General features: G+C 54.3%; 2 protein-coding genes across 2 annotated transcripts; both read right to left on the reverse strand.

Moving 5' to 3' along the window:
- Positions 1–7,056: 7,056 nt before the first annotated feature.
- MSRB1 (methionine sulfoxide reductase B1) lies at positions 7,057–9,778 on the reverse strand. The gene is made up of 4 exons (XM_049768105.1): positions 9,664–9,778; positions 8,200–8,348; positions 7,940–8,054; positions 7,057–7,757 (listed from the first exon to the last, which is right to left on the reverse strand). Exons 1-4 carry the CDS (start codon positions 9,716–9,718, stop codon positions 7,726–7,728), a joined length of 351 nt encoding a protein of 116 aa, XP_049624062.1. The 5' UTR covers positions 9,719–9,778; the 3' UTR covers positions 7,057–7,725.
- A 912-nt stretch (positions 9,779–10,690) lies between these two features.
- On the reverse strand, positions 10,691–17,275 carry RPL3L (ribosomal protein L3 like). The gene is given in 12 exon segments (XM_049768859.1): positions 10,691–10,750; positions 10,926–11,045; positions 11,181–11,287; positions 11,384–11,458; positions 11,461–11,485; positions 11,588–11,748; positions 11,828–12,014; positions 12,744–12,879; positions 13,732–13,878; positions 13,880–13,898; positions 15,787–15,979; positions 17,249–17,275. Coding segments are annotated over 12 exon segments (1,257 nt in total).
- Between the last annotated feature and the right edge of the window lie 706 nt (positions 17,276–17,981).

Here is a 17,981-nt window from a genome sequence, read left to right on the forward strand (position 1 = left end):
TCCGGAGCCTGGGCTGTCAAAGAGCCTGTGTAACTGAGGTCCAGGGCGAAGTTGGAGACAAGTTTGCACCTCCCTGATGGGACATACCTGCCCAGCCTGATGGGGGTCTATAGGGTTTCTCCAATCCTTCTTTTCCTCAAAACATAGGCTAAGTCACAGATCACTCACTACATACATGTAATGAGTACAAGTCACCTCAAGGACACACCCTCACCACCTCAGCATTGTGAGTCTACAGTCTCCATATGATTCCAGAACATTATTTAGATCCAGAATATTTATTTAATATTAAGTAATTTATATTAATGTTTAATTTAATAATAAATATTAATAAATAATAAACATTTTGTTTAATGGTCAATTAATATTAATTAATGTAAGAACCCCTGCTTCCCAGAGAAACCAGGCAGAATGGACATAGGCGTTTCAGGGACCAGCAGCCCACTGCCCTAGGAGTCCTGGTGAGAGGTGGGCGGCCGGCACCAAGCAGTTCCTTGGTCAGGAACCCCGTGCAGCAGTGATATTCGGGTGCCTTTTTAGTGTTTTGTTTTATGTGTAAAAGCAGATTTTATGGACTTAGGGTACCAACCAGCCACCTAGAAGCAAGTTCCTCCCCTCTCTGCACATCCAGAGAACAGGACATTAGAAATACTTGAACCAGAGCCGGAGAGGTGGCGTTACAGGTAAGGTGTCTGTCTGCCTTGCAAGCGCTAGCCAAGGAAGGACCGCGGTTCGATCCCCCGACATCCCATATGGTCCCCCCAAGCCAGGGGCGATTTCTGAGCGCTTAGCCAGGAGTAATCCCTGAGCAGCAAACGGGTGTGGCCCGGAGATTTCTGAGTGCGTGGTCAAGAGTAACCCCTGAGCATCACCGGGTTTGGCCCAAAAACAAAACAAAAAGGGAAATATTTGAACCATGATTCAAACAAGTGACCACCAAGATTAGTTGGTCTGCTCAGTATCACGAACAGTTCTATTTCTCAGAGAGAGTCTGAGGGTGTTCTAAAGATCCTTCTGTCCCCCCAGAGCCGGCATTTCAGTTCAAAGACTGCCCCAGAAGGACTGCAGGCACCTGCCTCAGTTCTTTCCAGGGGACCAGGCCCCATACTCTAGAGGGCATGAACTGGAGCCAGAGTGAATGCCAGTCCTCAGTGTAGGCGTCAGAGGCAGGCCAGCCCTGAACCCCTGAACAGCAGACTTGGTGCCTCGGGTGAATTTATTATTGATGATTCTCCAATCTGTGAGGCCCACTGAGAGTTCATAATCCCAGAGCACCTATGAGGACAGAGATTGATTGTAGGGCATGGAAACAAGATAATAAAACCATGCAGAAGGCCAGAATGAAAGCACAGCAGTAGGACGTTTGCTTGCCTTGAACGCAGATGACCTGGAATGAACCCTAGTTCAATCCTTGGCATCCCATATGGTCCCCTGAGCCTGCCAAGAGCAATTTCTGAATGCAGAGCACCGACGTGTGTGCCCCCCAAAAAATGCAGAAGTTTTTAGACAAAATGTCCCTAAGGATAATGTTTTGGGGGGCCACACTCGGCAGCGCTCAGGGATTACTCCTGGCTCTGTGCTCAGAAATCACTCCTGGCAGGCACAGGGGACCATATGGGATGCCAGGATTTGAACCAAACATCGATCCTGGGTCGGCTGCTTGCAAGGCAAATGCCCTACCGCTGTGCTATCTCTCCGGCCCTGATTAAGACTATTTTCAAAGAAGTCTTTGAGCATTACATTTGCTTCCTATAAAGTGAATGGACATAATGATTACATGAAATAAAGGCTTAGTAAAAAAATAAATAAATAAAAGGCTCAGTAAAATACGCAATTCACCCCCTCCCTGACTTCGTTGTTTCCATGTCTGTGGCTTGCACACTTGGTTGTGGGCAGTGGGGGGGAATCAAACTTAGGACATCACACAGGTAGGGCAGCTGAGCTAACCACTGAGAACCATCCTTGGGCTTCACACAATTTTTTATTATTATTTTTATTTGTTATAGGCTACACCTGGCGCTGCTCAGGGGCTAGTCCCAGCTTTGTCCTTGGTGCCAGGAAACAAACTTGGACCTCCTGTGTGTAAAGCATGGCTCAGCCTATTGCCTCTGCCATCTCACCCCAGTTTTTTTCTTTTCTTTTGGTTTGTTTTTTACCGCCAGGTGTGACCCAAAAACAAGAACAAAACCCCCCTAAAAAACAAAATTCCAAAATATTCTCATTCCTTGCAGCAGGGGTTCCCTCAGAAGGGGTCTTTGTAGGCAGGAGCTCCTGATCAAGGGTCCTGATGAAGTTGTGGAGGGGACAGTGGCTGGGTAAAGGAGGAGGAAATGGGGCCAGAGTGATAGCACAACGGTGGAGCTTTTGCCTTGCATGCAGCCGACCCAGGACAGACTTGGGTTTGATTCTCGGCATCTTTTTTTTTTTTTTTTTTTTTTGGTTTTTGGGCCATGCTCAGGGGTTACTCCTGGCTGTCTGCTCAGAAATAGCTCCTGGCAGGCACGGGGGACCATATGGGACACCGAGATTCTAACCAACCACTTTTGGTCCTGGATAGGCTGCTTGCAAGGCAAAAACCGCTGCACTATCTCTCGGGGCCCAGATTCTCGGCATCTTACATGGGCCCCTGAGCCTGCCAAGGAGTAACCTCTGAGTGCAGCTGGGTGTGGGCCAAAAACAAAAACAAAACCAAAAAGGCCAGAGCGATGCCCCAGAGCAGTAAAGCATCTGCCTTGCCGGCGCTAGTCTAGGACGGACTGTGTTTTGATCCCCTGGCGTCCCATATGGTCCCCCAAGCCAGGAGCAATTTCTGAGCACATAGCCAGGAGTAACTCCTAAGTGTCACCGGGTTGACACCCCCCCCAAAAAAAAGAAGAGGAAGAAGGAGGAAGAGGAGGAGGAAATGAATTTTGCCAGGTCTAAAATCCCCTCAACCATAACTCACTCCCATGTCCCCTGTACTCCCTTCTTACCCCCTTCCAGTCTAGCCCTTTCAGGACAGGAAGTGGGTAATTGAATCAGCAGTGTTGCTCCATCTGTAACATTCCAACATGAAAAACTTACTGAGCATGTGGGAAAGCAATTGCAGAACTTTAATGGCTGATGCTTCCATTGCATCAGGGCAGCCCCATCATATCTGTCTTCAGTTGCAGTGTTGAGGCTCATACCCTCTCTCTCCTGGCATGGGTGGGATGGAGCTTTTCCCAGGCACTCAGGCCTCCTCCTCCTGCCCAGAAAGTGCCTTTGTAGCAGAGTTTGGGCCCCAAAATGAGAGGAACCGTCAGGGCCCACATAGCTCTATGCCCTGAACCTTCCACAAGGGAGCAGGGGTCCATGGTAGTAAGTGCCTGCGCAGAGCCTGCTCAGCTCAACTTCGGGGAAAGGCACCAGGCAGGGAAGTAACATGTGCAAAGCTGGGAAGCAGGAAGAGGAGCAGCGGTATATGCATTGGGCCAGCAGAGCAGAGTTTGGGCAAGGAGGGCACAATGGTAAGGCTGGATCACCATAGAGCTCAGTCAGGAATCTGTCTTCCTTGTAGGAGCAAAAGAGGGCAAGATCTGGGGCCGGGCGGTGGTGCAAGAGGTAAGGTGCCTGCCTTGCCAGCGCTAGCCTTGGACGGACCGCGGTTCGATCCCCCGGTGTCCCATATGGTCCCCCAAGCCAGGAGCGACTTCTGAGCGCATAGCCAGGAGTAACCCCTGAGCGTCACCGGGTGTGGCCCAAAAACAAAAAAAAAAAAAAAAGAGGGCAAGATCTGGAGAATTTCTAGAGAACAAGGATGCATCCAGCTCACTCTGAGTTGGCCCTTCCAGCATGCATGGTTCCTACAAAGTTCTATTGCAGTCACTGCATAGCAGGAACAAAGAGGGGCTGAGCAAGGGCAGAGCAGGGACAAGGGGGGGAACCAAGGGCAGACCAAGGAGGGCAGAGTGAGAGCAACAGGGAAGGAGCAGTCCCTGGCACTATCACAGGGTGGGCTGGATAAGAATAGACTCAGAGCAGCATCAGAGGAGGTGATGGAGTTGTGGACACTGTGCAGGCAGCAATGTGGTCATTCCTGAGGGGCCCATGTGCTCCCAGGGGAAGGGTTGCCAAACCCTAGTGGCTAGCGTGCAGCTGGACAATGATTCTGGTCAGCTGCAGAGGTGAAACAGAGGTCAGCACTGGGTAGTCTGAGGCCTAGGGCAGTGGTGGGTGGGCACTGTGAGCCCTCCTAGGTCAACCTTCCAGAGTGAATTCACAGGGTGCTTAGTCTCCAGGTCAGGTACAAAAACACGGCTGAGAGTGGTCAGGGCTGATCTTTGTACCATTGGGGTCCCAAAGCCCCAGCTTCAGTTGCCCTGTGTGAGATGGCCAGGGTCGGCACCCTACTCAAGAGCACAGACAGCTCCAAAAGTATTGGGGAGAGGTGGGAAAGGTAAGGGGTTCCCGTGTTCCTGTCCCAGAGCAGCCACGTGCAAGAACACAAATCCATCCAGACTTTATTTCTCCAACAGCTGCCTGGCAGCTGGTCAGTCCCAGCCAAAGCTCTGGCTGGTCATCTGGTAGAACCTGTAGTTGAAGGGCCAGTAGTAGTCCCTGATCGGCCACAGCACAGCAGGGGGCACCCAGGCACATGGGTACAGCTGCTGCCCTACACCTTTTTTGTTTTGTTTTGGGGCCACACCCAATGACACTCAGGGGTTACTCTGGCTATGCACTCAGAAATCGCTCCTGGCTTGGGAAACCATATGGGACACTGGGGATAGAACCCAGTCTGGCCTGGGTCAGCCGAGTGCAAGGCAAACGCCTTACCGCTGTGCCATAGCTCTGGCCCCCTTACACCTTCTTGAGGCATGAGAAGTCATTGGTGGCACTGAAGTAGAAGTGCTTGTCAGTGACCATGCGACCTAGGCCCAGAAAATCCTGCATGTGTCCCACCTTGCAAGCCAGGTCACTGAGCAGAAAGAGAGAGGGAGAGGTCACTGCGCATACAGCTGATCTGAAACGTGCACAATGCACCTTCCACCACCCTCAGCTTGGGTCCCTAGCACCTAACCAAGGGTTTCCTCTAGGGGGGCCCCAAGTTCCTGGATACTTCTGGTCAGCGACCCCCCCCCTCCATATGTGCTGGTCCCAGCTGATCCCATGGCTGATCCCAGCCAGGGGCTTCTGCTCTGAGCCCACGGAGGACCACGGCCCGCTCCACATAGACCCGCAGTTGGAGCACAGTCACACCCACCTATTAGAGGCCATGTCCTCTGGTTCCCACCCCAGGTGGGTTTCTGGACCAGGACTCCCTGGCCCATCATCAAGGTCCTGTCCTGGTGGCTGGAAAGATCGTAGATGAGTCCAGAACACCTGTGTCGCAGTGCCCGTCTACATCAGAGGCCTGCTGCTTCCCAGGGAGGTCGGGACTGCCCTCCAAAGCAGGCAGAGAGACCTCTGACTCTGTACCAGGAGGAGCCAGCTCTGAGAGCGACGGGGGAGCATGGAGATTCCAGGTCAAAGCAGAACAAAAGGCCACACTCTGCAGACAGGGCCCCAGAGAGATCCCGGTCTCATAGCACTCACCACTGCCCAGAAGCCAAATAGCTGAGATATCCCAGAGCTGTAACCTGGACGCTGTCCTAGGGTGGGGTGGGGGGCAAGGCTTGCCTACAGGGATCCCTCAGCCCCATCCCTGCAGCATCCCCCAAGGTCCCTCCAGTGGCTTTCCCTGCACTCTGGGCCCTAAGTCCCAGGGGTCTAGTTAGAGTGACAATGGTGTTGGGAGACATAGGAGGACTGTTGAGAACTGGCTAGGGGGAAAGGAGGACAACTTGGGTCCTCTTGTTGGAGCTAGGGCCATGGAGGCTGAGTGTAGGACCAGACATGCAACCTACCTATATACCAAATATTGACAAGATAGGGGTGGGCTGGGGTCCTGTCAGGTGAACTCAGGAGGTCCCGGGAAGGCAGCCAGACATATGGGTTGCAGAGGCAATTCACAGAACCCAGTAACACTGGAGTCTTGTGAAGGAAGCAGCTGGAGGAGGGGCAGAATGGTCAGTGAAATTGGACTAGAGACCATCTCCAGCCCATCTGCAGGACCCCGGTTCTCAGAGCGCTGCCAGGAGCTGCCATGCTTGTGAGGTGGGGTCTGGAGGGCAGGGGGTAGCGGGGGATCCCCAGTACCCAGGAGCTTAGCTGGGGCTGGGAGCATCCTCCCATGTCTGATGCATCCTGCTCTTCCTGTAACTTTTTTCAATTATCCGAACGCTGGGTGCCTGTAAGCCAAGGCTTAAAAGTGGGCCAGTGAACGAGGGGCCCTGGGGTTGGGGGCTGTGTACTGTCAAGTGGGGCATCAAAATTGGGGGCCGGAGAGATAGCATGGAGGTAGGGCATTTGCCTTTCATGCAGAACGTTGGTGGTCCGAATCACGGCATCCCATATGGTCCCCCAAGCCTGCCAGGAGCAATTTCTGAGCATGGAGCCAGGAGTAACCCCTGAGCAAAGCCGGGTGTGACCCAAAAAAAAACAAACAAACAAACAAAAACATCAAAATTGGACCTGGACTGGGATGCAGGGCAGAGCTGCAGGGCTGCAAGGACCCAGGGGACTTTGGACATGAGAACTGGGGTGCGTCTGGGCTCAGGGATGGGTGCTGGGGTGCGTATATAAGCTTCCAGGGCCTGAGCACCCTGAGTCAGTACGTTCTGTAGAAATGCTGTGAATTTATCCTCTCCCAGATGCGGAGTTGGCGCCCCCTGCTGGTGACGTGGTGCCATCGTGACGTCCCAAAATAGTTGGCACTGATAGTAACTGGATTGGGTAAGTGAAACACCACCACCATCACCCCCCATGCAATGTTAGAGGGAATATCTCTGGCTCATCTCCTGAAAATAGATGGGGACTGTTGGTGGCAAAGCCCCCACTATGGTGGAATGACCCCACACCCATTTACACCACGGGGCCTGAGGTCTCTCAGCTTCCATTAGACAGCCTCCCAGGATTATCACCAGAGCAGTGCAGAAGCCACAGTGGTGGCAAGGGTCGGGGCACTTGTGGTATTGCTAGGAAAGACAGCATCCAGAGTATACTGCACTGATTTCATGATTCTGAAAAGGACCCCAGCCAGAGGGAAGTTGTACTGTCCACTGTTGAGCCCTGCACAGGGAGTGTGGCCTCCAGTGTGCAAGGCTGTAGGCACAGTCATTTCCTGTGCCCGATGAGGCAATTCGGTTGCACAGATGGAGAAATAGGGCTCAAAAGTCCTCCGTAAGCAGGAATAGGTGGGGACAGCTTCCAGCGAGTCACAGGTCGTCACCACTCTGGTTGCCTGAGGGTTTCACCAGGGCGGGTCATGTAGTGACAGGGCTGGGGTGGCCAGTGGGCATCTCAACTGCTTTCTCTTCCAGGTCCTGGGGGGAGGTGGGTGCTCTGAGGAAGGGCAGGGTATGGTTTGGGAACAGGGTCATTCAGACAAGGCAGAGAGGGAGCAGAGAAGAAGCATAGATGGGGAGGTGTGCCACCATTCAGAAGCAAGTAAAGCCCGGGGCCCATCTCCTTGAGGACTGTGGGGGTGCCCAAGCACTAGCCACTACCCCCAAAGACCCGTGAAATGGGGAAGCATGGGGCATGGCAGCCGACAGGGTGTCCCCAGGAGCAGATGTGGAGGCCTGGGAGCTTCCTGCTGTCCCTTCTCAGGTGAAGTCCAGTCCATCCCCGGCGGTGGCAATAAGAATCATGGGGAGAACTCGCCCACTACTTTTCCTCAGAGGCAGGAACATCCTTGCCTGAAAGAGGGAGGAAGAAGTGGCCCTGTGCTGAGAAAAACCTCCTGTATGTCCACCTGGATGTCCCCTTGTGGGAACATGTGCCCTCAATACCGGTGCCAGACAGGTGCTCCATGGCTCAGAGCCCCATCAGTGGCACCTTGTTCATAGGGTTCTTGAGGCTCACCCCTGAGCCAGCTCACCTTTGGGGATGAACTTGAGCGAGCTGCTGAAGATTCAGAAGCGGGACTGGCCGCGCTTGGGGCCGTCGTTCAGGAACTCATGGCCCAGTCCGTTTCCGCACTTGCCACAGGATACCTGGACACAAGGGTGCAGCATGAGGTGTGGCCCAGCCCTAGCCACCAGGCCCTTCCAAAGGCTCCTGGGGGACAGTCACAGCTCAAGCTCCCAGAGCAGTGAGGGAAGACCACCCTCCCCACCCATTCCACCACAGACCACCCACCTTCAGGGCCTGAGGACGGTTGTGCTCAGGGCGCTTGACCACGCTGTTTGGGTGCACTGTCTCAGTGAAGGCGGGCCATGGAGACGAGTGCATGTACTTGGAGCGGCTGGAGAAGAGCTCATAGCCGCACTTGGCACACACATATGTGCCTGAGGAGAAAGACCAGAATCTGATGTGCCAATTTGGCCATTATGCTGCACCCCTCCCCAAGCCCCATCCCGCCTGTGGCGTCCCTGCTGCCCAGGCAAGCCAAGAGTGAATACTCAATCACTAGGTTGCTCTTCAGGCAGGAAGAGAATGTTTGCAAGAAGACAGAGGTAGGGAAAAGAGGACAGGAGTTAACTGGATCTGAAAGATCACTTTGAGGCATCATCAGTAAAGGCTCCCCTACCAAAAAAAGCAAAATCACTTCTGGGGGTGGTGGTGGTGGTTTGCAACACTCATAGACAGGAAGCTGTAGGGACGAAGCTCTACAGAATCGACCTGTCTTGCTGCCCAGGGGAATTGAGTCTCTGGAGAGAAAAGTTGCTGTGGGGGCATCTCCCAGGTCACACCCAAGGGAGTGAGTCCCAGCTGGTCCCAAAAAAGCCCGAAGTCACAGTCAAGCCACTCAGGGTTGACACTCAGCATTTCCTGCCTCTTCCAGCCTGTTGGGCATATTTTTTACCAAATTAGTCCAAGAGACGAAGCACTGACCATAAGTTGGCTGAGAGCTGGTCATAACCATGCCAGCCCTGCAGGTGGATAGGTCACATTTGTTGACTCAAGCCCTCCCGGACTGTCTAGGTGTCAGCTGACAGTGGTAGCGGATGATAGTGAGGGGAACTTTGTACTATAAACCCAAATGACAGAGAGCCAAGTCACTTCTCCTGCCCCTGCCCCTCAGGCATCAGGCCAGCACATTCTCCAAGAACAGAATGTTCCTTCTGGCCAATAGTACGTCTAGGTCCCAGAAGAACAGGATGGGGCAGAGGGATTGAAGTTCGAGGAAGGTATGGGGAAGGGCATGATGGCCAGGGCAGGGGGGAACATCTGGATGCAAGGCTCCAGCGCCACTTTCCAACTTCGCTCTTGTTTATTTATTTGTTTTGTTTTGGGGCCACATCAGGGGCGGCGCTCAGGGGTTACAGCTGGCAGGTTCCAGGAACCAAATAGGATGCTGGGCATCAAACTCGATCCAGCCGCATACTGGACAAACCCTCCCCGCTGTACATACATGTAGCCACGTGCACCCTTAAAAAAAAAGCAGCACCACACTCCCCCAAGGCCTGTCCGGAACCCCTCTCCTCACGAACCTCCAAGACTCTTCGGGACCCCCCAGACTCCTCCCACCACCCTGAGACCCACTCATGCGCTTCCCCGCGGCGCTCACAATTGACCCCTGCCGGTACCCCGTCGCACACTAGAACCCCGGTGCCGACGTCCCGGGGACTGCCTTCCCAAGGGAGGGATCACGGACCGTACCTGTCTCAAAGTGGTTCTGGAAAACCTCTCCCCCAGAAAAGCTGCAGAACGACATGGCGCTCGGGGACCTGCTCACTGAACTCGCCAGCCGGGGACTCCCGCGGGCCGCCCCCGCCGCCCCACTGCCTTGCTGCCAGCCCGATGCCCCGCCCACCTCGCGGCGACCAATCAGGTCCGGGATCCGCGCTCTGGTTGCCACGCCCCCATCCCGCGAACCAATCAGCCCCGGGGACTCCCGGGGGGCTCGGAAGCCTGCAGACCAATCACTGCCGGGGACGCCCGCAGAGCTCGAAGGCCACGCCCCTTTCCGAGAACCAATGTCAACCCGGACGCGGGTTCGGCTTCCGCCTCCTGCAAGCGGACTCAGCCAGTTTCCCTAAAGGAGCCAAAGCCCCGCCGCCCTCCGCCAGCCCCACCCTCCGTCGGCTAAGGCCCACCCACCTCCAGGCCACGCCCCCAGCGCCAGGTGGCCCAGCCAGGTTGCACTTGAGGCCTGGGAAATGCTTTTGCACCGAGGCGCCCGCTGCCCTCCATCCCCAGCGTCCAACGCAAAGACCCGGGCAAGAGTTGTCTCCATGGGGCCAGAGAAATAGATAGTACAGCGGTAGGACGTTTGCCTTGCAGGCAGCCGATCCAGGACAGACTAATGGTTCGAATCCCCGCATCCCACAAGGTCCCCATATGCTTGCCAGAAGTGATTTCTGATCACAATTAGGAGTAACCCCTGAGCGTTGCTGGGTGTGACCCAAAAAGCCAAAATAGAAAAGAGTTGTCTCAGGGGCCGGAGAGATAGTGTTTGCTTTGCGTGTAGAAGGTCGGTGATTTGAATCCCGGCATCCCATATGGTCCCTCGAGCCTGCCAGGAGCAATTTCTGAGCATGGAGCCAGGAGGAACCCCTGAGCGCTACGGGTGTGAACCAAAAACCGCAAAAAAAGAAAAAAAAAGAGTTGTCTCCAGACTTTATTAAACTGGGGAGCAGGTAGGTCGGCACGTGGCATCTCTTGAGCTCCGTCGGTCCCATGCTGCCTATAGGTCTCCTGCAGCCGCCTCCCGCTTTTCCTTCTCAAGATGCTTCTTCTGAGGCCCCTGATGGAGACAGGTGGGAGAGTCTAATAGTCGGTGTAGCTGGAAATCTTGGACCCTGGACACCCAGGACCATCCACCCCCCACGCGCAGGGGTATGGGCACCTAGCCTGGCACCCTCTCTCCATGTCCAGACCACCCGAGGTTCTCCCCACCCTGATCCCCCTCTGGGGCTAACCATGAAGGCCCTCTTCTCCTGTGCTGTCTGAAAGCAACCGTGGCCAAACTTGGAGGTGGTGTCGATGAACTTAAGCTCGACGCTCTCCAGGGCCCGGCGGCTGTGGTGGACCAGGAGGGACTGCAGGGAAGGAGACCAGAGAGGAGAATTCTAAGGGGCCCTTCTCTGCCCACCAGATCCACCGATCCCCTCTCTTCCCTCTCCTCTCCCCACGTCTGGCTGGAGCCCTGGGCCCCCAGCAGCCCCCCGGCTGACCTTCCGCAGTGTGATGACCCTCTTCTTGGTCCCCGCGATGCAGCCCTTAAGCATGATGAAGTCGTTGTTCACTTCACCATAGTGGGGGAAGCCGCCCTGTGGGTGACCTGGGCTCAGGGCAGGCATGGCAGGAGTGGACCCAGCCCCCCTGCACACTCGAGGTCCTTCTCTCTCCTACTCTTGGGCCTCACGCCAGCCCTCACCAGTGGGTGTGATGCTCTTGTTGGTCATGTCATAGCTGGTGGAGGCATTGTTCCCGACCATTTTGCCGTCCTCATGTGCAGCCCCTGGCCGATGCGGTAGATCTGAGGGAACAGGGCGCCTTGGGGACAGCCGCCAGTGACCCACACCTTGCTTGCACCCATTGTATGAGGGTTCGAGGGGGGGATCCCAGCTGGAGGGCCCACCTTCTTGTTGAGCTCTGTGCGGTGATGGTAGCCCTTTTGGCCTGCCCGGGCAATGGAGCAGCCCACGCGGGCAGGGTGCCAGGCTCCAATACATGCCACCTTGCGTAGCCCCTTATGGGTCTTGCGGGGAAGCTTCTTGGTGTGCCAGCGGCTAGTGACCCCTGGTGATGGGAGGAGCCGTGGCTGAGCAGCTGGGTTGGGGCCCCAGCACCTCAGAACAGCCTCCCAAAGTCCCCCTACCTTTAATGCCCTTGCCCTTGGTGACAGCGATGACGTCGATGACCTCATTTTGACTGAACACGCTGTTCACTGGCACCTGCTTTTCCAGGCGTGCCTGTGCCCAAGCCACCTTTTCAGCCACCGTGCCGCCGTTGAGCTGGACCTCCATGATGTGGGCCTTCTTCTGCCGGAAGTGAAGCAGCTGCATCTGTGGCGACAGGTGAGGGACACCGTGCACACAACAAGGTCACAGAGTCTCTGGGTGATCCTGACCCAAACCCCTCCTGAAGGTGCAGGACCCAGGATCTGGTGGCACCAGAAGGAGACTGGGTGTCCAGATCACAAGAAAGTAGATTTGGGATGAGATGCAAGGGAGCTATCAGGAAGCCCACCCAAGGCAGCACAAGATGGTCTCTGCACTGATTTGTTTTTGTTTTGGGTATTATTTTTAATTTTTGGGCCACATCCTGCAGTTCACAGGGATTACTCCTGGCTTTGCACTCAGGAATCACTCCTGGCTGTGCTTAGGGACCACATGGGATGCCAAGGATGGAACTCGGGTTAGGTTCCTTGCCCTCCCTGTTGTGCTTGTCTCTCCTCTGGGCTTATTTGGAAGGTGTCTGGTTACTATCTTGTGAAGTGCTGGCCAGGCCCCCAATGGAGCTCAGACTTGGAGTGATGGGATTGGGGGTGGGGACGATTGTGGGAGATGGGCGGACCTAAGGGGACTGTCCAAGAGCTGCTGTTCCAATTTGAGAGTCTGAGGATCATTCCAGAATCAGCCTGGGGCTGACATGGGTTGGAAGGACAGGCAGTGGCCCTAGACCAGACAGGCGTGACACACTTACAGGGACCACACGGGGGCAGTGCCTGCTGGCCAGCCTGAGGCTTGCAGTGTTTTTAAACTGACATTTGCCTCTTGGAGGGCAGCACTGACCTGGGTGTGGACGATGACCCGGATGACTTTGCAGTACTTCTTCATGGCCGCAAAGTCCTTTTGCAGCTGCTTCTTGCCCTGAGCGTCGCGCCAGCGCTTGCAGGCCTTGGTAAAGGCCTTCTTCTTGCTCCTATGCCTGCCGGCCAGTGGGGCCTCAGCCAGACCATACCTCCTCCCTCCCTCCTTCGGGGCCCTCCATCCTCAGGTCTGTTGCCTGCTCTGTAAAGTGGAAGTTCCCAGAGCCAGAGTGAAATGAGTGGGAGCTGGGGAGATGGGGGTGCCCTGATGGACCAGCCCACTGGGGAGAGCAGAACAGGTTCTGAGGGACTCCAAAGGCTTGGCAAGAAGATAGATGGTCTGTCCCAAAGTTTGGGGGGCCAGAACCCTGGATAAGGGGTACATCCACTTCCCAGAAACAGTATCTAGGCAGGGGAGTTGTAATTAAGCTGTCCACAGGCTCGGACCCAGCATCTAAGAGGGCGCAGGTTTATGTGTCCATGTTGAGGGGGGCTGGGGCATCCCAGAGAAGGCCTTCCTATTCCAGACTCAGCCAAGCTTGAGCCGAGATTACTTCTGTCTCCCTCAGGGGCTGTATCCTGGACACCCGTGCTGCTGTAGAGAGCTTAGAACCAGCTCTGCTCCCCCACTTTCTTTTGGTTTTTGGGTCACACCCGGCAGCGCTCAGGGGTTACTCCTGGCTCTATGCTCAGAAATCACTCTGGCAGGCTCGCAGGACCATATGGGATGCCGGCATTCGAGCCATCATTCGAATCATCGACCTTCTACATGCAAGGCAAACGTCCTACCTTCATGCTATCTCTCCGGCCCCATGCTTCACCACTTTCTCCCTCACATCCCCTCAGTCAATAGCATCTGGTCCCCTTTCCTCCCCAGCCAGGATATGTTGTCCCTGTTGACTCATCACACGGTCACGCCTATATGCCTTGTGGGGTCACACAGCACAGGGCCACAGGGTCCCACATTTTACCAGTCCTTGTAGAAGTGCCGCCGGCACTGGTCACTCAGGTGCTCAGCAAAGATGGTCTTGAAGCTCCGCAGGCCACGGGGGGTGGCCACATAGCCCACCACGCCTACCACCACCAGCGGCGGCGTCTCCACAATTGTCACTGCCTCACCTCTCCCGCTTGGAAATTTCTGGGTGAGACCAGAAGACACAGAGATGTCCCCACAGATTCTTCACTAGTGGATGGTGCAGCTTCCCATACACATGTTTCCTGCTCTGTTTTTTTTCCCTTAGCAGTGCTGAGACCCACGGAAGTCTCGAGGGAATTCCAGTGAGTGGACTGCCAAGTCCCCCTGGACAGGTAGCTTGGTTTAGCCAAAACAGCAGAAAATGTCTCTCAGAAGCTTACATTTGGAACTCTGAGACTTGGGCTGGGCAAGGAGGGCACATGGAGGTGAGGGGCATCCTCGTCGTGAGGGTGAGGGTAAGAGAGCAGGTCAGTCTAGGGTACACAGTGCAGACATGGCCATCTCTTCTCACAAGAGATAGGAAAAGGCCTCATCCTGTCACCCCTAATCTCCCACAGAGAAGGGGGGGCACAGAGTAATGACTTGAAGGGCTGAGCATAGGTTCGATCCTGGGTAATATATGGTCCTCAGTACCACCAAGAAACCCCTGCTGGTTTCTTGGAACAGCCAGGAACAGAGCCAGGAACAGTCCCTGAATCCTATTACTTGTGACCAGAAACAAAACGAAATGTTGGGGCCAGAGTAGTGGCGCAAGTGGTAGGGCATCTGCCTTGCCCGCACTATTCTAGGACAGACCACGGTTCGATCCCCAGCGTCCCACATAGTCTCCCAAGCCAGGAGTGATTTCTGAGCGCAGAGCCAGGAGTAACCCCTGAGCATCACTGGGAATGGCCCAAAAACAACAAACAAAAAGATAAAAAAAAAAAAAAAAAAGAAAAACACCAAACAGTAATGTGTATTGAGGCACCTGCCTTTTGTCTTTTCTTTGGGGCTTGAGGAGTTGTGTGTGTTTGTGTGTGTATTTGTCTGTGCCCCATCCTGTGGTGCACAGGGGCTGCTTCTGGCTCAGGCTCATGGTCTCTCACTCCAGGCAGTGTGCAAGGGACCGAGTAGCATAGTTCTGGGGATGGATCCTGGGCCTTCTGCATGCTGAGCCCATTGGGCTTCTTTTCTGCCTAGGGTGCAAGCTTTGACTGATTTGCGCCCACCCCCCACTGGGCAACTGGCACATTTCTGAAACATGCCTCAGTTTTCACATCTGAAAACCTGGGTCAGGGGCCGGAGAGATAGCACAGCGGGGTTTGCCTTGCAAGCAGCCAACCCAGGACCTAAGGTGGTTGGTTCTAATCCTGGCATCCCATATGGTCCCCTGTGCCTGCCAGGAGCTATTTCTGAGCAGAGAGCCAGGAGTAATCCCTGAACAACTGCAGGGTGTGGCCCAAAAACCCCAAGAAAGAAAGAAAGAAAGAAAGAAAGAAAGAAAGAAAGATGAAAGAAAGAAAGAAAGAAAGAAAGAAGAAAGAAAGAAAGAAGAAAGAAAGAAGAAAGAAAGAAAGAAAAAGAGAAGAAAGAGAGAGAGAGAGGAGAATGAGAGAGAGAGAGAGAGAGTGAGAGAAGAGAGAGAGAAAGAAAGAAAGAAAGAGAAAGAAGAAAGAAAGAAGAAGAGAAAAAAGAAAGAAAGAAAGAAAGAAAGAAAGAAGAAAGAAGAAAGAAAGAAAGAAAGAAAGAAAGAAGAGAAGAAAGAAAGAAAGAAAGAAAGAAGAAGAAAGAAAGAAAGAAAGAAAGAAAGAAAGAGAAAGAAAGAAAAACCTGGGGTCAGACAAAACCAATCTATAAGGTGGCTGGGGGTTCTGCCCTTGAGGGTTGATCTACCAACAGCTTCCTGCTTGCGAGGACTCCTGCCCACCTGGACTTAGGCCCTGGAAGCCACTCAGCCTGTGCCCATCATCAACCTGAGCCTGGTCCACCTGTGCCCCACACTTGTGCCCCGTGCCTTGCACCTGTGCTCCTAGCCCCACCCTTAATCCCCACCCCATGCCTGCACACTCACTCAGGCCAGGCCGGTGCACTTCCCGCAGTGTGTGAGTCATGCCTGCCTTGTAGCCCAGGAAGGCCGTCAGGTGCACTGGCTGGCTGGGGTCGTCCTTCGGCCATGTCTTCACCTTGCCCCGGTGCCGGCGACTCCGCTTATGGGGCAGGAAGCCCAGGTGGCCATGCCGAGGGGCCGAGAATTTCCGGTGGGACTGAGGGGGAGTGTCAGAGCTGGGATCTGCCAGTGGTAGGTGCAGGCCCAGAGTCCAGCCCGTGCCCGTCCAGTAGGGTACTGGGAAGCAGCCCCACCACCTCTTCCCACTGGAGCAACTCACCCGGACCTTCCCATCCCTGCTCCATTCTTCTGAGCTCACAGCCCCAGCTCACCTATAGAGCCTCCCAGGGCTCTATAGGCCCCAGGCCTTTTCTGCTGGGGGAGCCCAGAAGCCCACTTGCCCCCTCCCCAGGAAGTTCCTGTTCCAACCCCACAGCCTACTAACCATGCTGGTGCAGTGAGAAGCTAAGGGAGCTCTCCACCAGCTGCCAGACAAGGAATAGCCCCAGCCAGGGCACAGCAGCCAGATCCCAGATTTAGCCCTGGCAAGAAGGAGGCCCAGTCACCTGGGCACAGCTTAGGGCCAGGAGCAGGCGAGAACTGTGAGTGTGGGGGTGGGGAAAGGAGATATGTATGGCTGTCTGTGTGTGTGCACGAGTGTCAGGTCTGTCTGTGTGTACAACTGAGTGGGCTGGCCTGGAGAGATAGCACAGCGGCGTTTGCCTTGCAAGCAGCTGATCCAGGACCAAAGGTGGTTGGTTCGAATCCCAGTGTCCCATATGGTCCCCCGTGCCTGCCAGGAGCTATTTCTGAGCAGACAGCCAGGAGTAATCCCTGAGCACCCCCCCCAAAAAAAAACAAACAACTGAGTGTGCATACTTGTGTTTCTGTGTGTATGCCTACATCTGTGTGGATATGTGGTTTTGCATGCCTGTGTCACTTAGTGGTATGACTGCTGTGACCCTCCCAGGTCAGAGGATAAAAATAGGTCACCCTCTCCTAGTGGGGAATTCTTCTTTCACCACAGATAGGGTTTGAGTCCTGTAAATTGGGTAGGGTAGAAGACGTTTCTTTCCAGTCTTGAGGGCTGTGCACAGGCTCTATGGATTGTGGATGTCCCTGGATTGGGGGTGAGTGCCCAGAGGGGCCTCAGGGCCTCCTCTAACAGCCCACAGTGATTTCACAAACTTGTGTTTTGGAATTCAGATTTGAGTAAAGGTGGCTGGAATCTCCCTTTGACCCTGGAGATTACGAACAGCTGAGTTGTGGTGCTTGCTGGGGATCACACATGAGGTTGCGGTGGTGCTCAGGTCCATTTACAGCTGCAATGTTTGTACATGTACAGCTTGTACATGTACAACTGTGTACTGCTGTGGTAAATGCACCCATCTGGGTCAGTGCTCATTGAGGTCACCACAACACTCACACTGCACCCAGAAACACTGCTGGCCATGGCGCCTTGTATGCCAGGGTCTGCCACCTAGATTGGTGATACTCACACCTCTGTGTCTAAGGTGTAGCTAGGGACTGCCAGTGATGCCTCTAAAACCTCCAGCGGCAGAACTACCAGCATTGTTCTCTGTGCACACAGGGGGCACTAGGGAGTGGACTTCCAGTCATGATGACTGCAAGGCAAGCACTTTATTTTATTTTATTTTATTTTATTTTATTTTAATTTATTTTATTTTATTTGTTTTTGGTTTTGGCGTCACACCCAGTGATGCTCAGGGGTTACTGCACTCAGAAATTGCTCCTGACTCTGGGGAGCATTTGGACGCGGGGGAATTGAACCATGATCTGTCCTAGGTCAGCTGCATGCAAGGTAAACGCCCTACCGCTGTGCCACCATTCCAACTCCAGCACTTTTTATTGATTTTTTTTGTTTGTTTTTTTTTTGGCCACACCCGGCGGTGCTCAGGGGTTACTCCTGGCTGTCTGCTCAGAAATAACTCCTGGCAGGCACGGGGGACCATATGGGACACCGGGATTCGAACCAACCACCTTAGGTCCTGGATCAGCTGCTTGCAAGGCAAATGCCGCTGTGCTATCTCTCCAGGCCCGATTTATTTTTGGTTTATGGGTCACATCTGGTGACGCTAAGGGTTTATTCCTGGCTATGAGAAATCACTCCTGGCTTGGGGAACTTCGGGGATAGAATC

The sequence above is a fragment of the Suncus etruscus genome, chromosome 2 (assembly GCF_024139225.1).
Source record: "Suncus etruscus isolate mSunEtr1 chromosome 2, mSunEtr1.pri.cur, whole genome shotgun sequence".
NCBI lineage: Eukaryota > Metazoa > Chordata > Mammalia > Eulipotyphla > Soricidae > Suncus > Suncus etruscus.